Source organism: Falco punctatus (assembly GCF_963210335.1).
Source record: "Falco punctatus genome assembly, chromosome: 11".
In the NCBI taxonomy this organism is placed as follows: Eukaryota; Metazoa; Chordata; class Aves; order Falconiformes; family Falconidae; genus Falco; species Falco punctatus.
The window spans coordinates 22540232-22555806 of NC_137591.1; the positions used below are offsets into that span (position 1 = coordinate 22540232).

Consider the following 15575-nt stretch of genomic DNA (forward strand, 5'->3'; position numbering starts at 1 on the left):
TTGTTATGCATAGTTTGTTACAAAAGTTAATATACCCATCAATAGGTCCTTTTAATAGAACAAAACAACCACTTTAGCCGTAAGATAACCACTAAAAATTGGTCTTATGAATGTAACTATGAAATTAAATGAGGTACCTGAGGGCCAACAACACCACCAGGACCAGGAGGACCAGTTTTCCCTTGAAAACCCTGTGAAATAATTATAGAATACTATGTTACCCAGGACAAGATATAGAAAAGCAAAATTCATATCTGTGCTGAAGAGAAGAGAAATTCCATGTCACACATTCCTTCTATTTAGGAAATAAAACTGAGACACTCTTTTTTCCCTGTGTATACTTAGAAGTGAAATACTGATTGATCTTTCTTATCTCTATCAGTTCCAAACTCTCTGAGGTGGTACAGCAGTAAAAATTCCAGTCAATGTTACAGACCTCTCTAGGTGAACTTGATTAGGTGAGCCTGAATGCATAAGTGATTCAGCTAAAAACAGCTGGAAATACATTTATACATATATACATTATGAATCATAAAGCCAGACATACCAATGATTTTTAAAGAAAGACACAGACAGATTAAATTGGAGGGGCGTTAAAGATAAAGGGGAGGTTAGACAGAAAGAAAATAAAAAGAAATAGAGATCCAGTGAAGATGAAGGTTATATAGAGATGGTAAAAAAGGCAGCATGAGTGTCACAAAAAGAACAAAGTTAATGAGAAACTGGTATGATGACAAAACTTGGGAAGCAGAGAACAAAAAGGAAATGTTTTGGGGGCACTTTTTCAGAACACTGGCAAATTTTACAGAATTTTAATTTTCAAATTAGTGGCCCCAGACTTCAGTCCAAAACTAGTCAATAAGCTGAGTGACAGCCTCACTTTATAGTAGCACTGTTTAATGTATCTTTGAAATCTGCTAAATTATTTCTTTCAAATATTGGAAGTGTGTTGCTGCGTAGTTAGGAGTGCATTCACTGCTGTATCACATCTAGGGTTCCACATAGTATCCCCTGCCTAACGGCCTGAATCTGCCTTCTACCCTGCTCATCTGTGTAAAAACAAAGGTGTCATCTGGCCCATACTTCTTACAAATGTTGGGCCCTGCTCAGCATTCCTCTGGGCACAGTCTCACTGACAGCTGCCCCATTCCATCAGATCCAGCTTAAGCTTTTTTTACCTTCCTCAATCTGATTATCTTCTTGCTGCCAGCCAGACGTTATCATGGTTCATTTTGGCCCATAACTGATTAGGCACTCTCTCTCAGACCTCTGAAATGATCCAGACTAAAAACAAATACAAAAGTACCCCTTTGCTCTAATGACTGAAAATCAGAACTGCTACAGAGGGAATCATTCATGTGTCCCTTCCTTTACACAAAGCTTCTTCTGAAGCCTATTGTAAGGAAAGACAAAGGAATGTTGAGTATTACCCATTTCCTGCAAGTACCTTGAGAAGACCTGCTATTCTCAAGTTTGCAGAATGCATTCAAACTTTGCAGTATATTCAATGACTCTTGATGATAATAATGGTTTCATTATACTGCTTTCTCTCTTAGGTCACCAGCTTATCTATTCCTACAGATTTAGGATTGTAAAAGACTAGGCAAAAGAGATTTCAGCACCAAATACTCAAGATGACCTGAAAATACCATAGGTTCATCTAAAATATTTAGTATTAAAATTTTTACACTAATGTCTCATTTGTGTATTTTTAAGTGCCTAATTAGCCTCGATTTTTTTTTGTTATTTTCTGTGAAAGATAATTTAATAATTCTGAGTTTATTGTAGTAAGAAGGCCTTTGATTCCAATAAATGAAACGGCTAGTATATTTCTATTCTATCCTTTCACAGACATGAAACACTAAGTTCTTGCATAACACCAGACAATCTAACAGTTCCTGCAGCTGATGCCTCCTGTCAATCTGAGATTGATATCACTGATATTGATAATCACTTCTAGGGAGGAACTAGCTTAATACTGATTTTCAGTATCAAGTTTATTCCTACATTTATATTCCAAATTATTTATCATGATACTACTGCTCCTATGTCTACAATTTCAGCAAACAATGGCAGTTCTTCAAAGTACATATGGCTTACTGGGGGAAAAAGCTGTAACTTTTTCTCCACTAACACTTACCTCAGTTGCTGTCAATATATGTTTATTATTCCATAAGCAAGCTGCAAAATGCAATCTGGGAATCTGACTAATTTATTAAGCTTGAGTATGTCTCTTAGCCTAATTCCCTAATTGCTGTAATGCCCACATGCACCACTGAACTTTAATGAGATATATGCCTAAATAAGAAACAGAGTTCTAAAGACCCTGATTTACCAGTGAATGCAATGAAAGTTTTGATTTATACATTAAAAAAATCTGAAATGGAAATAGTAATCCAAAAAAAAGTCAACAAGTCTACTTTTTGTTTTTTAAAAAATCTGTTTTTTCTACTAAAACATATACATGAGAGCCCATGGGAGAAAAATATTTTAAACCTAATTCTGGCCCAAGTATCAATATACACAGGGCAGAAAACAACCCTAATGAAAAGCTGCATTTGCTCCTAGTTACTCAAGTTATGTATCAGTCTAACCCCACTAAACTCAAAGGATCCAAAAGTAGAGAACCATAGTATTGATTTAAACCCAGAAGGACCTGGCCCAAACATCACACAGTAGCAGAGCCCATAGTTTCATTGTATTTTGTATCTTTCCTTTCTAGTTGTAAGTGAAATAAAGAAATCATAGAATGGCTGAGGTTGGAAGAGACCTCAGGAGGTCATTTGGTGCAACTGCCCCACTCAAGCTGGGCCACTGAGAACTGGTTGGCCAAGAATATGTCCAGATGTCTTTTAAATATCTCCAAGGATGGAGACTGCAAGCTCTCTGGGTAATCTGTTCCAGTGCTCAGTCACACTCAAAGTGTAAAAGTGTTTCCTGATGTTCAGGTAGAACCTCTCATGTTTCAGTTCATGCCCATTGCCCCTTGTCCTGTCACCAGGCACCACTTAGAAGAGCCAGGGCTCCACCTTCTTTAAACCCTTCCTTCCGGTATTTATATACTTAGAGAAAATTTGATCTGGACCTTCTCTTCTCTAGTCTAAACAGTTCCAGCTCTATCAGCCTTTACTCACAGGAGAGATGGTTCAGTCCCTTAATCATCTTAGCGGCCCTTTGCTATCAGAAGGGACAGATCACCCTACTGCAGCCCACGTTACTATTGGCATTCTTTGTCGTAATGGCACATAACTGGCTCATGTTCAAATAAATAAGAATAAAGGGAAAACAGTAACTGTGTTTTTTATTTTTATCAGACTAAAGAACAACGTTGAGCTTCCTGCATTCTAAACAATGATTAAAATTCAGTCTTACACAAGACTGGTCTTCATATGTTGCATTGTAAAGAAAAAGAACAAAGTAGTAGTCAATAATATTTCTGACACACACTAAAAAGCCACTATCTTTGCAAAGCATTATAATGCTACAGTACTAGCATAAGAAAATACAGTTTTTCAGAATTTACATTCTGTGCTCTCCTTCCAGCAGTGGAAGTGAGTCAGCAGTCACTAACAGATTTCCATTGAACCTGGAACACAAAACGTATTTAACCGAATGTAGAGAAATGAGATGCTAAGAAATTTTTTCTCTAAATTCATTTGTGGCTTTCTGTAGCTTGGAAAAATCTGAATAAGAATTTTATTATATTTCAGTGGGATAGGAGTAAAGTTTTGGCACTACAGAACTAGACCAGAATTTACTCATTGTGATTCTTAGGGGGATTACATAGGATACAATTTCAAAATTTAAGGTTTTTTTCACAGATTGAATCATTTCTGATCCTACTTTTCAAAGGTGTTAGCTTATCAGTTTCCTATTTGCTTATCATTAGTATATTTTTGTTATGTTATTACTTATGTTATATTGCATTCAGTGAGAAAAGAACAATTTAGTAATTGCCTGACAAATCTCTTCTAAAAATGAGATATGAATACGAATTTCTTTACTTCTATTGACTATTTAAGCTCATTGTGATGTTACTAATAGGGTATAGCAAAAAGAAACCTCACCCTTGTAGCATGGAAACAAAATAAAGCTTTCTCATGCCCAACATATCAACCATCAGAAAACTACAGTTATATAACCTCTCAGTCCCAGCCTCTTCCCCTTTTCTCTGTTGTCTCTGTTTCTTTAGTTTTGACCATATGATCATGACCTTTGGAGGTTTACAACACTAACATAGAGCACATTTACTTACAGTCTCACCCCGCTGTCCTGGGTGCCCAGGCAAGCCATCTTTTCCAGGTGGCCCCTGCAATTTTAAAATACATAAAACATTTCTTAGCCATCCTTAATTCTGAAAAAGTGTGCAATTACCTCTGAGAACCTCTGATCTCTGTTTCTTTCTAGACTAGTCTTCAGTACAGTTTAACTGCTCCTCTATCAGCTAATTGTGATTTGAATAGTACACTTTCCTTGTGTTCTCCCTGCTGTGTGTTAGCAATTCCTTGGACAGTGAGTGTTAGTTTGTCAAATGCATGTTCAAATTGGATTTCTGTAAATTCAGAAATCATGGAAAATCCCTGTACCTCCCTTCCATTTTTCTTTGCTTAATGACTCAGTTAACACACGACTAAGAATTGCAGGAGTATTTCATGAAATTTCACCTTTTGGCATTGGAAATAAAAATAACAAATGCATTGATAGAAAAAAAAATCAGGGGTGGTTTGATGCTTTTATACTTCACACGAGCAGAAACATACTGGAAAAGCAGTATACCTAGTTCAGGCTGCAGCTCAAATGTGCTATTACTTCTGTACGTTTCTGTAGTAATGAATGTCTCCTTCCCCTTCATTTTTTCCTCAACGAATCAATTGTTAAAAGAAAATACACACCAGCAAAGTAGTATTTTGCCTAAGCTCGGTCTGTCACCTGGACATTGGCATCAACATACTACAAGATTTTCTGTTTAGTATATCATGCTGAATGCCATATGAGCTGCACCAATGATCATTTTGAATATATGAGTTCTTCTCTTAGCTTTAGAGCTCAATAAGCATATTTATAATTTGTACATAAACCATTCCTTAAATAAGTCTTCAAATATTCACTTCAGAAACACTGTATGAAAAATAACATTCCTGTTGTACATACTTGATTAAAAAAAATACTTACTGGAGGTCCCTTTGGTCCGGGGAATCCAACCGGTCCCTGAGGCCCTTGTGGCCCCTAGTATAAACACAATCAAACAAGTAAAGTTTTACCCTAGCTGTCATAACACTGGATTGAAAAGTTTGCTTCAATTATACATTATATGAACTTCAAATATAAAATATATGAACTCTTCAGATAATGTCTGGTTTAAGTATAAAGCCTCAGCTCCACTACCATAAACATTGATAGCAACAATTCACATGCATAGATGTGGAGGGGATTTCCTGAAAGCAATACTGCCTGTGTAGGAATGCAATAAGAAAGACAAAAACCTGTTCATATAAAGTATGTCGCCGTCTGACCCCTGAAACTGTGCATAATAAAGTGCTAATCAACTATGAGTAAGAAACATTTTTTTTCTATGTAGCATAGAACATTGGAATTATTCAATAATTTGGTGGTTTTTTTAAATTTCAGTCCAACATTAATCTTTGGCTGTTCTTGCACTCTGACAATATTTCAAGCCAGTACAACAGTACAAACTTCCAAATAGAATAAGCTTTCCAGAATTACCAGTGACTAAATACAACATCCTTGCTATCATGAAGAATAGTTGAGATAGCTGGAAAAAAAAAAGATGCACAAACATTTTGTTTATATAATTTTGTATATACAGATCTACATGGAGAGAAGAAATTTTCATGCAGCATGGTTTTACAGATTTCATTAGAGATGATCATGTTAGTGCATTGTGTGTGAATATATACATGTATATACATACACATGTGTACATACATGTATGTCTACATACATCTAGACACATATTTACACAAAGTACTAACTTACATGACTGTTTCTAAAGTTGTCACCAAACAAAATGGAGGCCAGCTTTTAAAATTTATTGCTGATATGCTGAAAGGGACTATGTCAGCTTATTAAAAGAATTTTTCCTGTTTAGTTTTTAATGTGCTAAGTCAAAGAGTAGCAACATGAAAACCTACATGGTCCCACAGCAGAACCATGTACCCCTGTCATATAGAGCAAGATTTTATCCTATTCTACTTGGTATATGTGCAGTTTTGTGAAGATATCAGCTGTCAAAAATATGTTAGAGATATTGGTTTGATGCAAAAGACTCGAAGCAGGAGGCCACATCTCCCAGATTATGCTACCGTTTTGCTCCTCTGACAAAGCACCAACTGTTTCCGAGTTCCATAAGCCTCCTTCATTAGAGCCCAGGCTCACTTCCAGAGCATGGCTGCCTCCTGCAGTAGGTGAAGCAGTGTGCAAATATAGCTATGGGAAAGGATCCCTTGTGCCCAACCTGGGAGAATTTGCTTTTAAGTGTATCTTATTCCAGGGTAGACCTTGATTATACTGTAATACGAAACCTGAGTCAACTAAGAAGAGTCAACTTTGCTAGGCAAAGGACCTTTGTGATCTCGCTGTACTATCTGTCATTTTTATTTTCTCTTGCAAAAGAGGTGTAAGGTGGTTCCTGAAACCACCACAACACACAAATATGTTCCATATGAGGATTTAGGTGTTTTTTTTATTCTGCTGTCTCTGTGAACAAATGACCTTTCCTCATTTGCTTCTGGGTATAACATAAAGCATAAAGGTTCCAAAACAATGAAGGAGTTTAATAGAGGAAAACTATTAAAATTGACTCAGCTACTGGACAAAATATATGGAAGAAAGTGGTCGCTCTTAGGAACTGGGTTATAAAAGCACAATTCAGAATTTTACCATTAATTCCACCTTCTTCCTCATAAATTCCCACTGTACTTTGATCTGCACATCTTGAGGGCTTTTAAGGAAAGATTTGCATAAATTTTTTTATTCACAATACGCTTTGCAGATTTCAAGCCACTGGACTGATGGATTATGTGAGAAAAAGCACTAGAATATTAACAGCATGTTATCAAAATTATATTTTTGGGTTTTGTCATTAAATTCCATTTTAACAGTAGCAAGACAGAACAGATTATTTAATGTTTATGTGTGTGGTACTTTAAATATTCTCAGCAGAGTAGAAATGACAGTTCTATTTTTTGGCTGACATTCACCCCTATTGGGAAGCAAATAAGATACCTCACACATTACATAAGTGATATGAGATGTGATGCTCTGCGATTCTTCAGCTATTTGCTCTAATCAGTTTCTCTCCAGGGGTGCCTTCATCTTGGATTGATCTGCCATTGTTTTCAGTCCCCCAAGGCTTCTCTTCCTCATACCCTCTTGGAGCTGTCAGTAAACTCCTCCTTCACACGACTGCTATTCACATTCTGGTGGTCTGCCTCTGATGTTCCTCCTCAGCGTAAAAGAACCTAATGTTCCTTCCTTGGATTGTGCCTAGTTCTCTGCATCCAACATCCCAGTTAACTCATTCGTCTCTTGAATCCCAGCTTTCTGCCCACATCTCTTACTTGCCACGTCATCCTTGTCTCACCCAAACTTTTCACTTATTCCTGCTGTTCATATTCCACTTGGTACATTGCCTTTTGCTTGATATAGAGGTACTTTCAACCTCCTGCAGCCTCCCTTGGAGTGTTGCCTTGCATATGTACTGGCTACGGTCTAGTCCTCAGTCCTCAACTTACCTACTGTTCTATTCTACTTACTCCTCTTACCGCAAGAACCACTGTCCTGCCCCACTAACCAGTCTCAGACAGTTAAGTAACATTCTGCTTCAGGAATAAAAGAGCTAAACTGATGAGTTTACTAACTTTTATTTCCAGTGCACTTGGTATTAATTTTTTTGGCTTTCAGTCAAAAGGGAAGGAATCCTTTTCTTACGCAGAAAAAACATGACATTAGATATGCAGGCATGTGTGATCCTTTACATATGTATTGCAGATGTTTATTAATACTCTGCTTGCAACTGCTAAGGATAAGCCAAATAAAATTAACCTTAATTGCTTTCTGCAGACACAGAAACTGAAATTGAGATTTCTAGAACACACTCACACCATGCTCCTGTTATCATTAGTTTTATGGATGTCCTTATCTCCAGTAATCAACTCAATCAAACCATGTGGTCTGATCAGGTGGCCTTTTTCCTTTTCCAGTTTGCTTAGCTGTTCTAGCAAAATCAGTTTGCTGTTGTTCTGCCAGTATTGTTACACTAACTGAGCATGTATTCAACAAACAAATAAGTGTAACAAAGTGACATTATGGAGCAGGGGAAAATGCACAAGGACCTCCCTCCAGGAGAGTAAGATCACTGGGAGTGGGTACTGGGAAAAGATTCATAGATTCTCTACCTGAAAAAGGTTAGTGGTTTAATGAAATATGACTACAAAAGAAAAGTTTCTTAGGCTTTGCAAAAACAGTCTGGCAGAGAACATGTCCACTTAAAGTGAGTTAGTTTTCAAGTGTTGCAATTACAAATCTGATTTATTAATATTGTTTTTCTATATACCGCTGTGTAATGGGCCAACTGTATATTGGATTTGTGTATTGATTAGTAAGATAATAGCAAGCAGAAAATTTTATTTTAGCAAGCACATTAGGATTTCTCAAGCATGCAGCAAGTAGGTTGAAGGGAATTCTTAGCTAATCAGAACAAAAAAGTCAGCTGCTTCGACAAAGAAGCTTCTGGAGATGGCTTAAGTGATCTGAAAATCCAATAAACAAGCAGTAAGCTGCAGTAAATGGGGCATTCTTAAGAGCATAGGCTAGTAAGTACAACTGTAATTTGCAAGGGCATAATACAAAGTGCATGGATATAATATAAACTATGCATGTATTCTCTGTATCCTGTATGTACAAAACTGAGCTACAGATGGAAGAAGTTTCAGTGAGCTTCAGCTACCCCATTCATAACTTTGTGAAAAGCACCATTGGAATTGAGGTTTTGTTAGCTCTGGTTACTCTGATCAAAGAAGGGAAAAGATGTGAGGGGGAGAACTACAAATAAAACAACCCTTCCACCCTCAAATCACACTGCTACTTAGTGGGGAAAACCAACATGTACATAAATAGCTTTCACATACCCTTTCACCTGGTGGGCCAGGAGGACCATCATTGCCTGCAGTACCCTAGAAAGGAAAGGCAGTATGTTAAAGGATTCAACCTCTATTTAATTTAAAAGAAACAGCCTGTTGCCAATCTACAGTGTACCTGACAATTACCTTTGGACCTGGTTTGCCAGTAGGACCTCTGGGACCTCTTGAGCCTCTTGGACCCTGTCAATTTAACACAGATGCACTTGATGATAATTATTGGATACGATCATTAAATCAAAATAATTCTTCACAATATAATGGAGGCAATTAATATACGAAAGCCTCTAAATTACAAAGCAAAAGTACATACTGTTGGTCCTCGCTGTCCTCTGGGGCCTGGTTTGCCATGTAATCCCTGTAGAGAAAAAGTTCACAGAAATCATCTTAGCAGGCATTGTATTTGTGAGATATTTTTTTTTTACTGAAGCGGAGCAGAATGCAACTCCCTTAGGTTTACATGTTATTTTGTCTTTAAGTATCTACTTTACATTTCAATTTAAAGAATCATGGTCCTTGATAAAATTTATTGTCTTTCTGAGTTCACTGGGACTTGTAGCTAAATGTGCTAAATTTGCCTCAGAGTCAGATTCTGTCATAGGCATTAGAATTATAAACTGCGTTAAAATAGTAGTGAAGATGGCACAGAATAAGCAGAGTCTCTCTGCAGTAGTCTAAAGGACTCAGCATCATTTCCAATATAATAATAGCCTTGAAGACAAAAGCTCCCAGGTTCCCATGGACAGCTCCCCAGTTAACAGAAAAGAAAGGGCAAGCCTTTTTTTTTTTTTTTTTTTTTGTAACAGAAATAAAGACCTACCAGGATTCTGCACACTTGCACAGAGACACAGAACTTGCCAGGATACTAGTCCTTAATTTTTTGCTTCAATACGTCTCCTAATCATACTCAATAGATTTCTTTTGTTAGACTCTGTATTACTATTGCTGTGCAATCTAACACAAAGAAGCTTAAAATTCAAAAGAGTATTCTTCAGATAGAAAAAGAAACCTGATGACTGGTACTTTCTAATTTGTGAGGTAATAAAACACAACCACAACAGAAAATCAGCATTGATATTTTAGCATAAAGCTTGCTTTTATCAGAAACCAATTAAATGCACACACCTGTTTTCTTGTGTTTTTTTATATATATTGATTTTATTTCACTTATCAAAATAAAAAATACGTGTTGTTCTTAAAATGCAACACAGTTCTGAACTTCTCAGGGACAATGACTGTCTTTCCTAGTACCATTATGCATGGTAGCACAAACCACAACCATATCCCTTTAGCCAAAATTAATAATAATACCTGATTCCCATTAGAAAACCAGGAGTTATTGTCTCATTGATGGTCACCGTAACACATAAGTATACATGCATTTTGATGGTATTAAGAGGTTAGTACCCTACCTGAATTAAAAGTTTTATGAAGGCCTGATAACGAATCAATATAATTAGATTTTCATAATTTTAAGTCTGTTATTTGATGTTATTATTTTGCTTGGTTGTTGTTTTTTTTTTTTTTAATCTGATAACTTTATTAGCAGTCATATCTCATTTTTCCCAACAAGGGTAAACTCAACATTGTTTTATTGCTTGTGTATATCCATAACAACATATGTTTATCTTAGCTAAAATAATACCAAAACAATTTAAATCATACATAAGCAATGCAAATGCAAGTGGATTTCACATAATTTAACTATAAATCATGAATTCCAGCTTGGTTTTGTGCTGCAAATTAAAACAGATTCTTAAGAACAATTATATATGTTAATTCAGTTTGACCTTAAGTTGCTACCATCTATGAATGGCGATTCATGCTCTTAATTTCATCTTTCTAACATGACCTGCTATGTTTAATTGAGCTTTAGAGACAACAGCACACTGTCCTTTCTAACCTATATTTCATTGTTATAGTTTGAAGAATATGTGTAAGAGATTTTCTCTCACCTGCTTCAAGTAAACAAAGAAGCAAAGCTGTCATTTTACATTTTGTAATATATGTAATAGTACATGTTCTTCATCTTGTCTGGTATATTTTTTATTTTCAAAGCTCAGCCTATAAAAAAGCTCATGGCAAGTCAGAATACTTATGAAATACGAGTTGAATTTTCTTGAGGGTAAATTGCATGGTAGCAGGATAATTCATAGGATACAGGAACATAGTTCTTGCCAACTCACTCAGCTATCCTGTCAAAACATGCTTCAGCAAAGGTGTTTTCTCTTTTTCAGATATATAATTATAGTAGCATACACAGTGAGAAAGTGTCCAAGTTCCTGTATATTTAGATGAATACCTTTAAGAATGAGAATGAGTGTCTCAGTAGGTCCTATTTTACATAACTGTAGAGATTCATCTTAAGTGTGAAAAGCCTGTTTTTATAGTTCTTTAGACTGTAGCTTGTATCCTTAGGTTTCAGTGACTTCCCATAGCACTGAGTTCTAAAGTTAATTAAGTGTCATGCAAGTGTGAATTATCATACCCTTGCACCTTTCTCTCCATTGGCACCTGGAAATCCTGGGAAACCAGTTGAGCCCTGTGTAAGAAACCAATGCAAATATCAGACGATATCAACAGCAAAACAGTAGTATAGCCAACATTTAATTTATATGTAAAGCACACTGCGAAGCCATGTACATTGTACATGTCAAACTTGCAAGTGTGACAGCTCTGATGAATAGCTGTAAATTGACTTACCATAATGTCTTCAGTCCAGCATGCATTAGAAAAATCAATGTATAGAATGGACATTATTTGTCATCTTATTAGACAATATTCATTAAATCTACACCATTTTTAAAAGTAGGAAAGAAACTATCAGTAACAGCCCACTAGAAATAACTGTATCATAATGAAGAGGAACGAAAAAAGCCATGTTGCCTCACAGTATAGTAATTCTTTTACAAAATAACTTCATTCAAAATAATTGTAAGGTGTTTCCACATGGTCCTCTATTCAGTTCACTGAGCTGTAAATCACTTCAGGTGCTTTATTCACTGTACGCTGTCCACTGGCCAGTTTCATTTAACTGATACATGCAATTTGTAATGTGCTTATATGTTCATCTAATAAGCATAATTTATAAGATTATCTGGCTTGAAACTGCTTCCAGGCATTATTCCACCTTCTCTTTTTTTCTCCTCTTTCCTTCGGCTAACTGTCCAGTCTAATCTCAACAGTACTGCTTTCTTCTATGCCGGTCCAGTGGGACAGCAGACTTGTTACCTGCCAAGGTGTTAATTTGTCATAAGGGACCTGGGGTCAAACAGCTGATAGGCTTCATAAAATATACTTTTAAAGTGACTGGATATGAAAATCAAAGCAGTGTTTGGTTTGGTCAGCCACTAAAACTACTGGCCACATTCCCTGCTGTGATAACGCATCTGTATCTGTGCAGCTTGCTGTTAGTATTTTAGTGCTAAATGAAATATATATAACAAAACCATAAAATAGAATTTCTTGGTGCTCTTCTTTGAGATAATATTTTTTTTTCCTTTTTTCTCTTTTTCTTACTTATGTTTTCCCTTTAATGACCTTGTTTCATACAAACATTCCCATTATGCATTAATAACTTAGGGGCAGTACAACTTCACTGACACTGATTCTAATGAAACCCTGGCTGATATTCACTAGTGGGAGAAAAGTAAGAGATTTTCCTCTCTTTTTTTCCTTCCTTTTTTAATTCTTCACCAGTTATAACAAAATGTGAATAAACCTGTGAAAATTCTACTCTCTGAAGCCCAAGCATGTTCTTTATAATCAAAAGGCCAGAGGAAAAAAAACCCCTTCCAATGACCGGGCATTAATAAGCATTATTTAGTTATAAATATCTTATACCTATGGTATTTTTTGCAATTGTGTTAATCAATAGGGGCTGGACAGGAGAAAAAACCTGAAAATTATCAGATAATGGCAGTACTCTAAGAACAACTGTCAGAAGAAAAATAATGAAAATCAAGTAAGTAACAACAAAAAGGACAAAAAGAACCTTCTTGACACAGTGGAACAAGTGTTCTGCTGCTTCTTTTTTTCTCTCTCCCTTATGTTAATTTGAACTGGACTGTGAATAAGTTTCACAACAAGTCTTTAGTGAGTTGATGTATTGTAGCTGTCATTAATCTTTCTTGGAAGTTTAAGCAACAAATGAGAAAAGCAAACAGTGAACGCAGCTTGAGAACTGTTTTCAGTTTTAATGTGATAAAAATTTAATGTAATGAAATTCTTGATCGTCTGCTGAAAAGAAAATCAATCGACTTTTATTTGAAGTGTTAGATCATTTTTGTTCTTAGAACTGAATAATGTAAATCCTCTTTTATCTTAGACTTCTCAAGACAGTTCTAACTGAGAATGAAAAAGAGACTGAAAATTCAGACATTGGAGTTCAGAAACAGAAGCAAAACCCCATGTTTCTCAAGGTGAATAGTTTTCATTAATATCTTTCATAGACCATCTTGATATTTTTCACTAACACAGAGTGTTCAATGAATACATTCTTCAGATAGTTCATTCACTTGACTGAAAAGGGCCAAAGTATAGGCCAGAGTCAGAAACACACTTTGCTTAGCCAGCCAGGAAGTTGAATTTCTTCCAAAAAATCATGATTTCAAATTTGAAAATAAAAACAGATCCCAATGTAGAGCAAAACTGAGGATTTTACTGCAGTTTGATTGTTCAGTTGTGTAGAAGGGATAAGGGAGTATTTTACTTGTGATATTTCCTTAGATGAATCTTTGAGACAGACTGGAGATGCAATGTCTCCTTGATGGCCTTCTCTACACTGGGAAATGTCTGTATAATTATGGTTTTATTCAATGTTTTCTTTCTTCCTAATCTCAGAAAACAGAGTTTGCCATTAATTTAGCATGGCCATTTCCTAAAGCTGTGTTAGGATGACCTTGTTAAAAATATGTTTCATAAAAATGTTTTAAAAATATGTCTTCACTTAAACTAGAAACCACCTATATGGTTTTCTATTGCAATCAAAAGATAAAAGATAGCTGAAGGATAGATGCAGGCACATAAATCAACTAATGGATGGGTTTTGTTACATTTGTCTTAACAGAAGCAAAAGGAAAACATGATGAGAATCCTTGTACCACATAGAAAATTCCCACCACCATCAGCATCCATTTGGTGGTCAATATAGTGCTCATTCTCTTTCAAGCATATCAGCAGTTCCTTTGTTTTCAAATTCTTTAATGCATGCTAGTCAGATGCTTGCACAAAAACACAACTCATGAAAGGATGGCAAAGGTTTAAAGACAGTATTGTTAAGAGGAAAGATAGTCCTCCTTAAATAGCCTACCTTAGGGAATGCAACATTTTTAAAGGTTTTACTTCAGAGCACTGTTGTCAAGAAAGGAAATGTGAAAAAATGACCCTTCCTTCGATGCGCACACCCTGCCTCCCCAAACAGACAAATAAAATAACTGCCATTGTGACTAATGTCAAAAGCCAAGATATACAGCTCATTTACAGCTCACCTTTGGACCTTGTCTTCCAGGATATCCTGGCAATCCGGGTACACCAAGCTTACCCTGCAATAAGGCGGTATTAAATTTTATTTTATCCTCCTTAGTGGTTCAGCAAACTTCTGTAGAGAATATTTTTTCCACAATAATACCTCATGAAATACATTAGAGTAAATCAATTTCTCATTTCTATTATTAATCACCAGTGGGCTTAGTTCTGCAAACTTAAATAAAAATCCTACTCCAATGAATGAGTTCAGCAAGGCCAATACCTCAGTGTCTTCCTTTTTTCCTCTATGAAGTGCTGTGCAGTGACGTGGGGCTGAAATCATTAAGCTATTAATATTCTCTAAGAAATCAAGGTGTTAATAGGTTTGTGAGAAGAAATCCTTTTTAATTTATACGGTGTGATGACTGCTTTGTTTTTCACAGATTTTTCATCAATAGGCATTTGAAGAATCCTACCTCACTGACTATTTGCTGATAATAGATTTGTCAACGAATCTTACCAACCTGCTGTGGTCAGAAAGGGCAACAGTATGAGCAGTCTGATCAACACTGACATTAACCATTCCTAGAAATGAAATACAGTACCCTACCCCATTGAATTGGTCTCTTCAGATGCCTAGAAGATGAGTGATGGTTTGCCACTTTCAAAACGAAGGGAAAACAGTTTCAGTCTTTGAAAGATGGGGATTCTGAGGGAGAATTTGCCTATTTGCCTATATTTCAGACTATTACATCTTGGTCTCAGTGGAAAAGATATGATTATACACCACAATAATGTACTCTGCAGTAATCTTAGATAATGAAAACCAGCAAGGAGACACCTGTATGGGAAAGGAAATTGGACAAAATCAACATGTTCATTTGTAAAAAATGCAGCACGAGAATAACGATGTGGTGTATTATCATATTCATGTAAGTGCATGTGTCTGGC

General features: G+C 36.0%; 1 protein-coding gene across 3 annotated transcripts in view; it reads right to left on the reverse strand.

Annotated features, from left to right (window-relative positions):
• COL11A1 (collagen type XI alpha 1 chain) overlaps window positions 1–15575 on the reverse strand; it is a 160486-nt gene that overhangs the window by 54121 nt on the left and 90790 nt on the right. For all 3 annotated transcript variants that reach the window (XM_080407049.1, XM_080407048.1, XM_080407047.1), the window contains 8 exons: window positions 14648–14701; window positions 11647–11700; window positions 9472–9516; window positions 9288–9341; window positions 9150–9194; window positions 5173–5226; window positions 4256–4309; window positions 138–191 (listed from right to left, as the gene is read on the reverse strand). In XM_080407049.1, the coding sequence (XP_080263175.1) occupies window positions 138–191; window positions 4256–4309; window positions 5173–5226; window positions 9150–9194; window positions 9288–9341; window positions 9472–9516; window positions 11647–11700; window positions 14648–14701 (414 nt within the window). The remainder of the gene's footprint in view (window positions 1–137; window positions 192–4255; window positions 4310–5172; window positions 5227–9149; window positions 9195–9287; window positions 9342–9471; window positions 9517–11646; window positions 11701–14647; window positions 14702–15575) is intronic.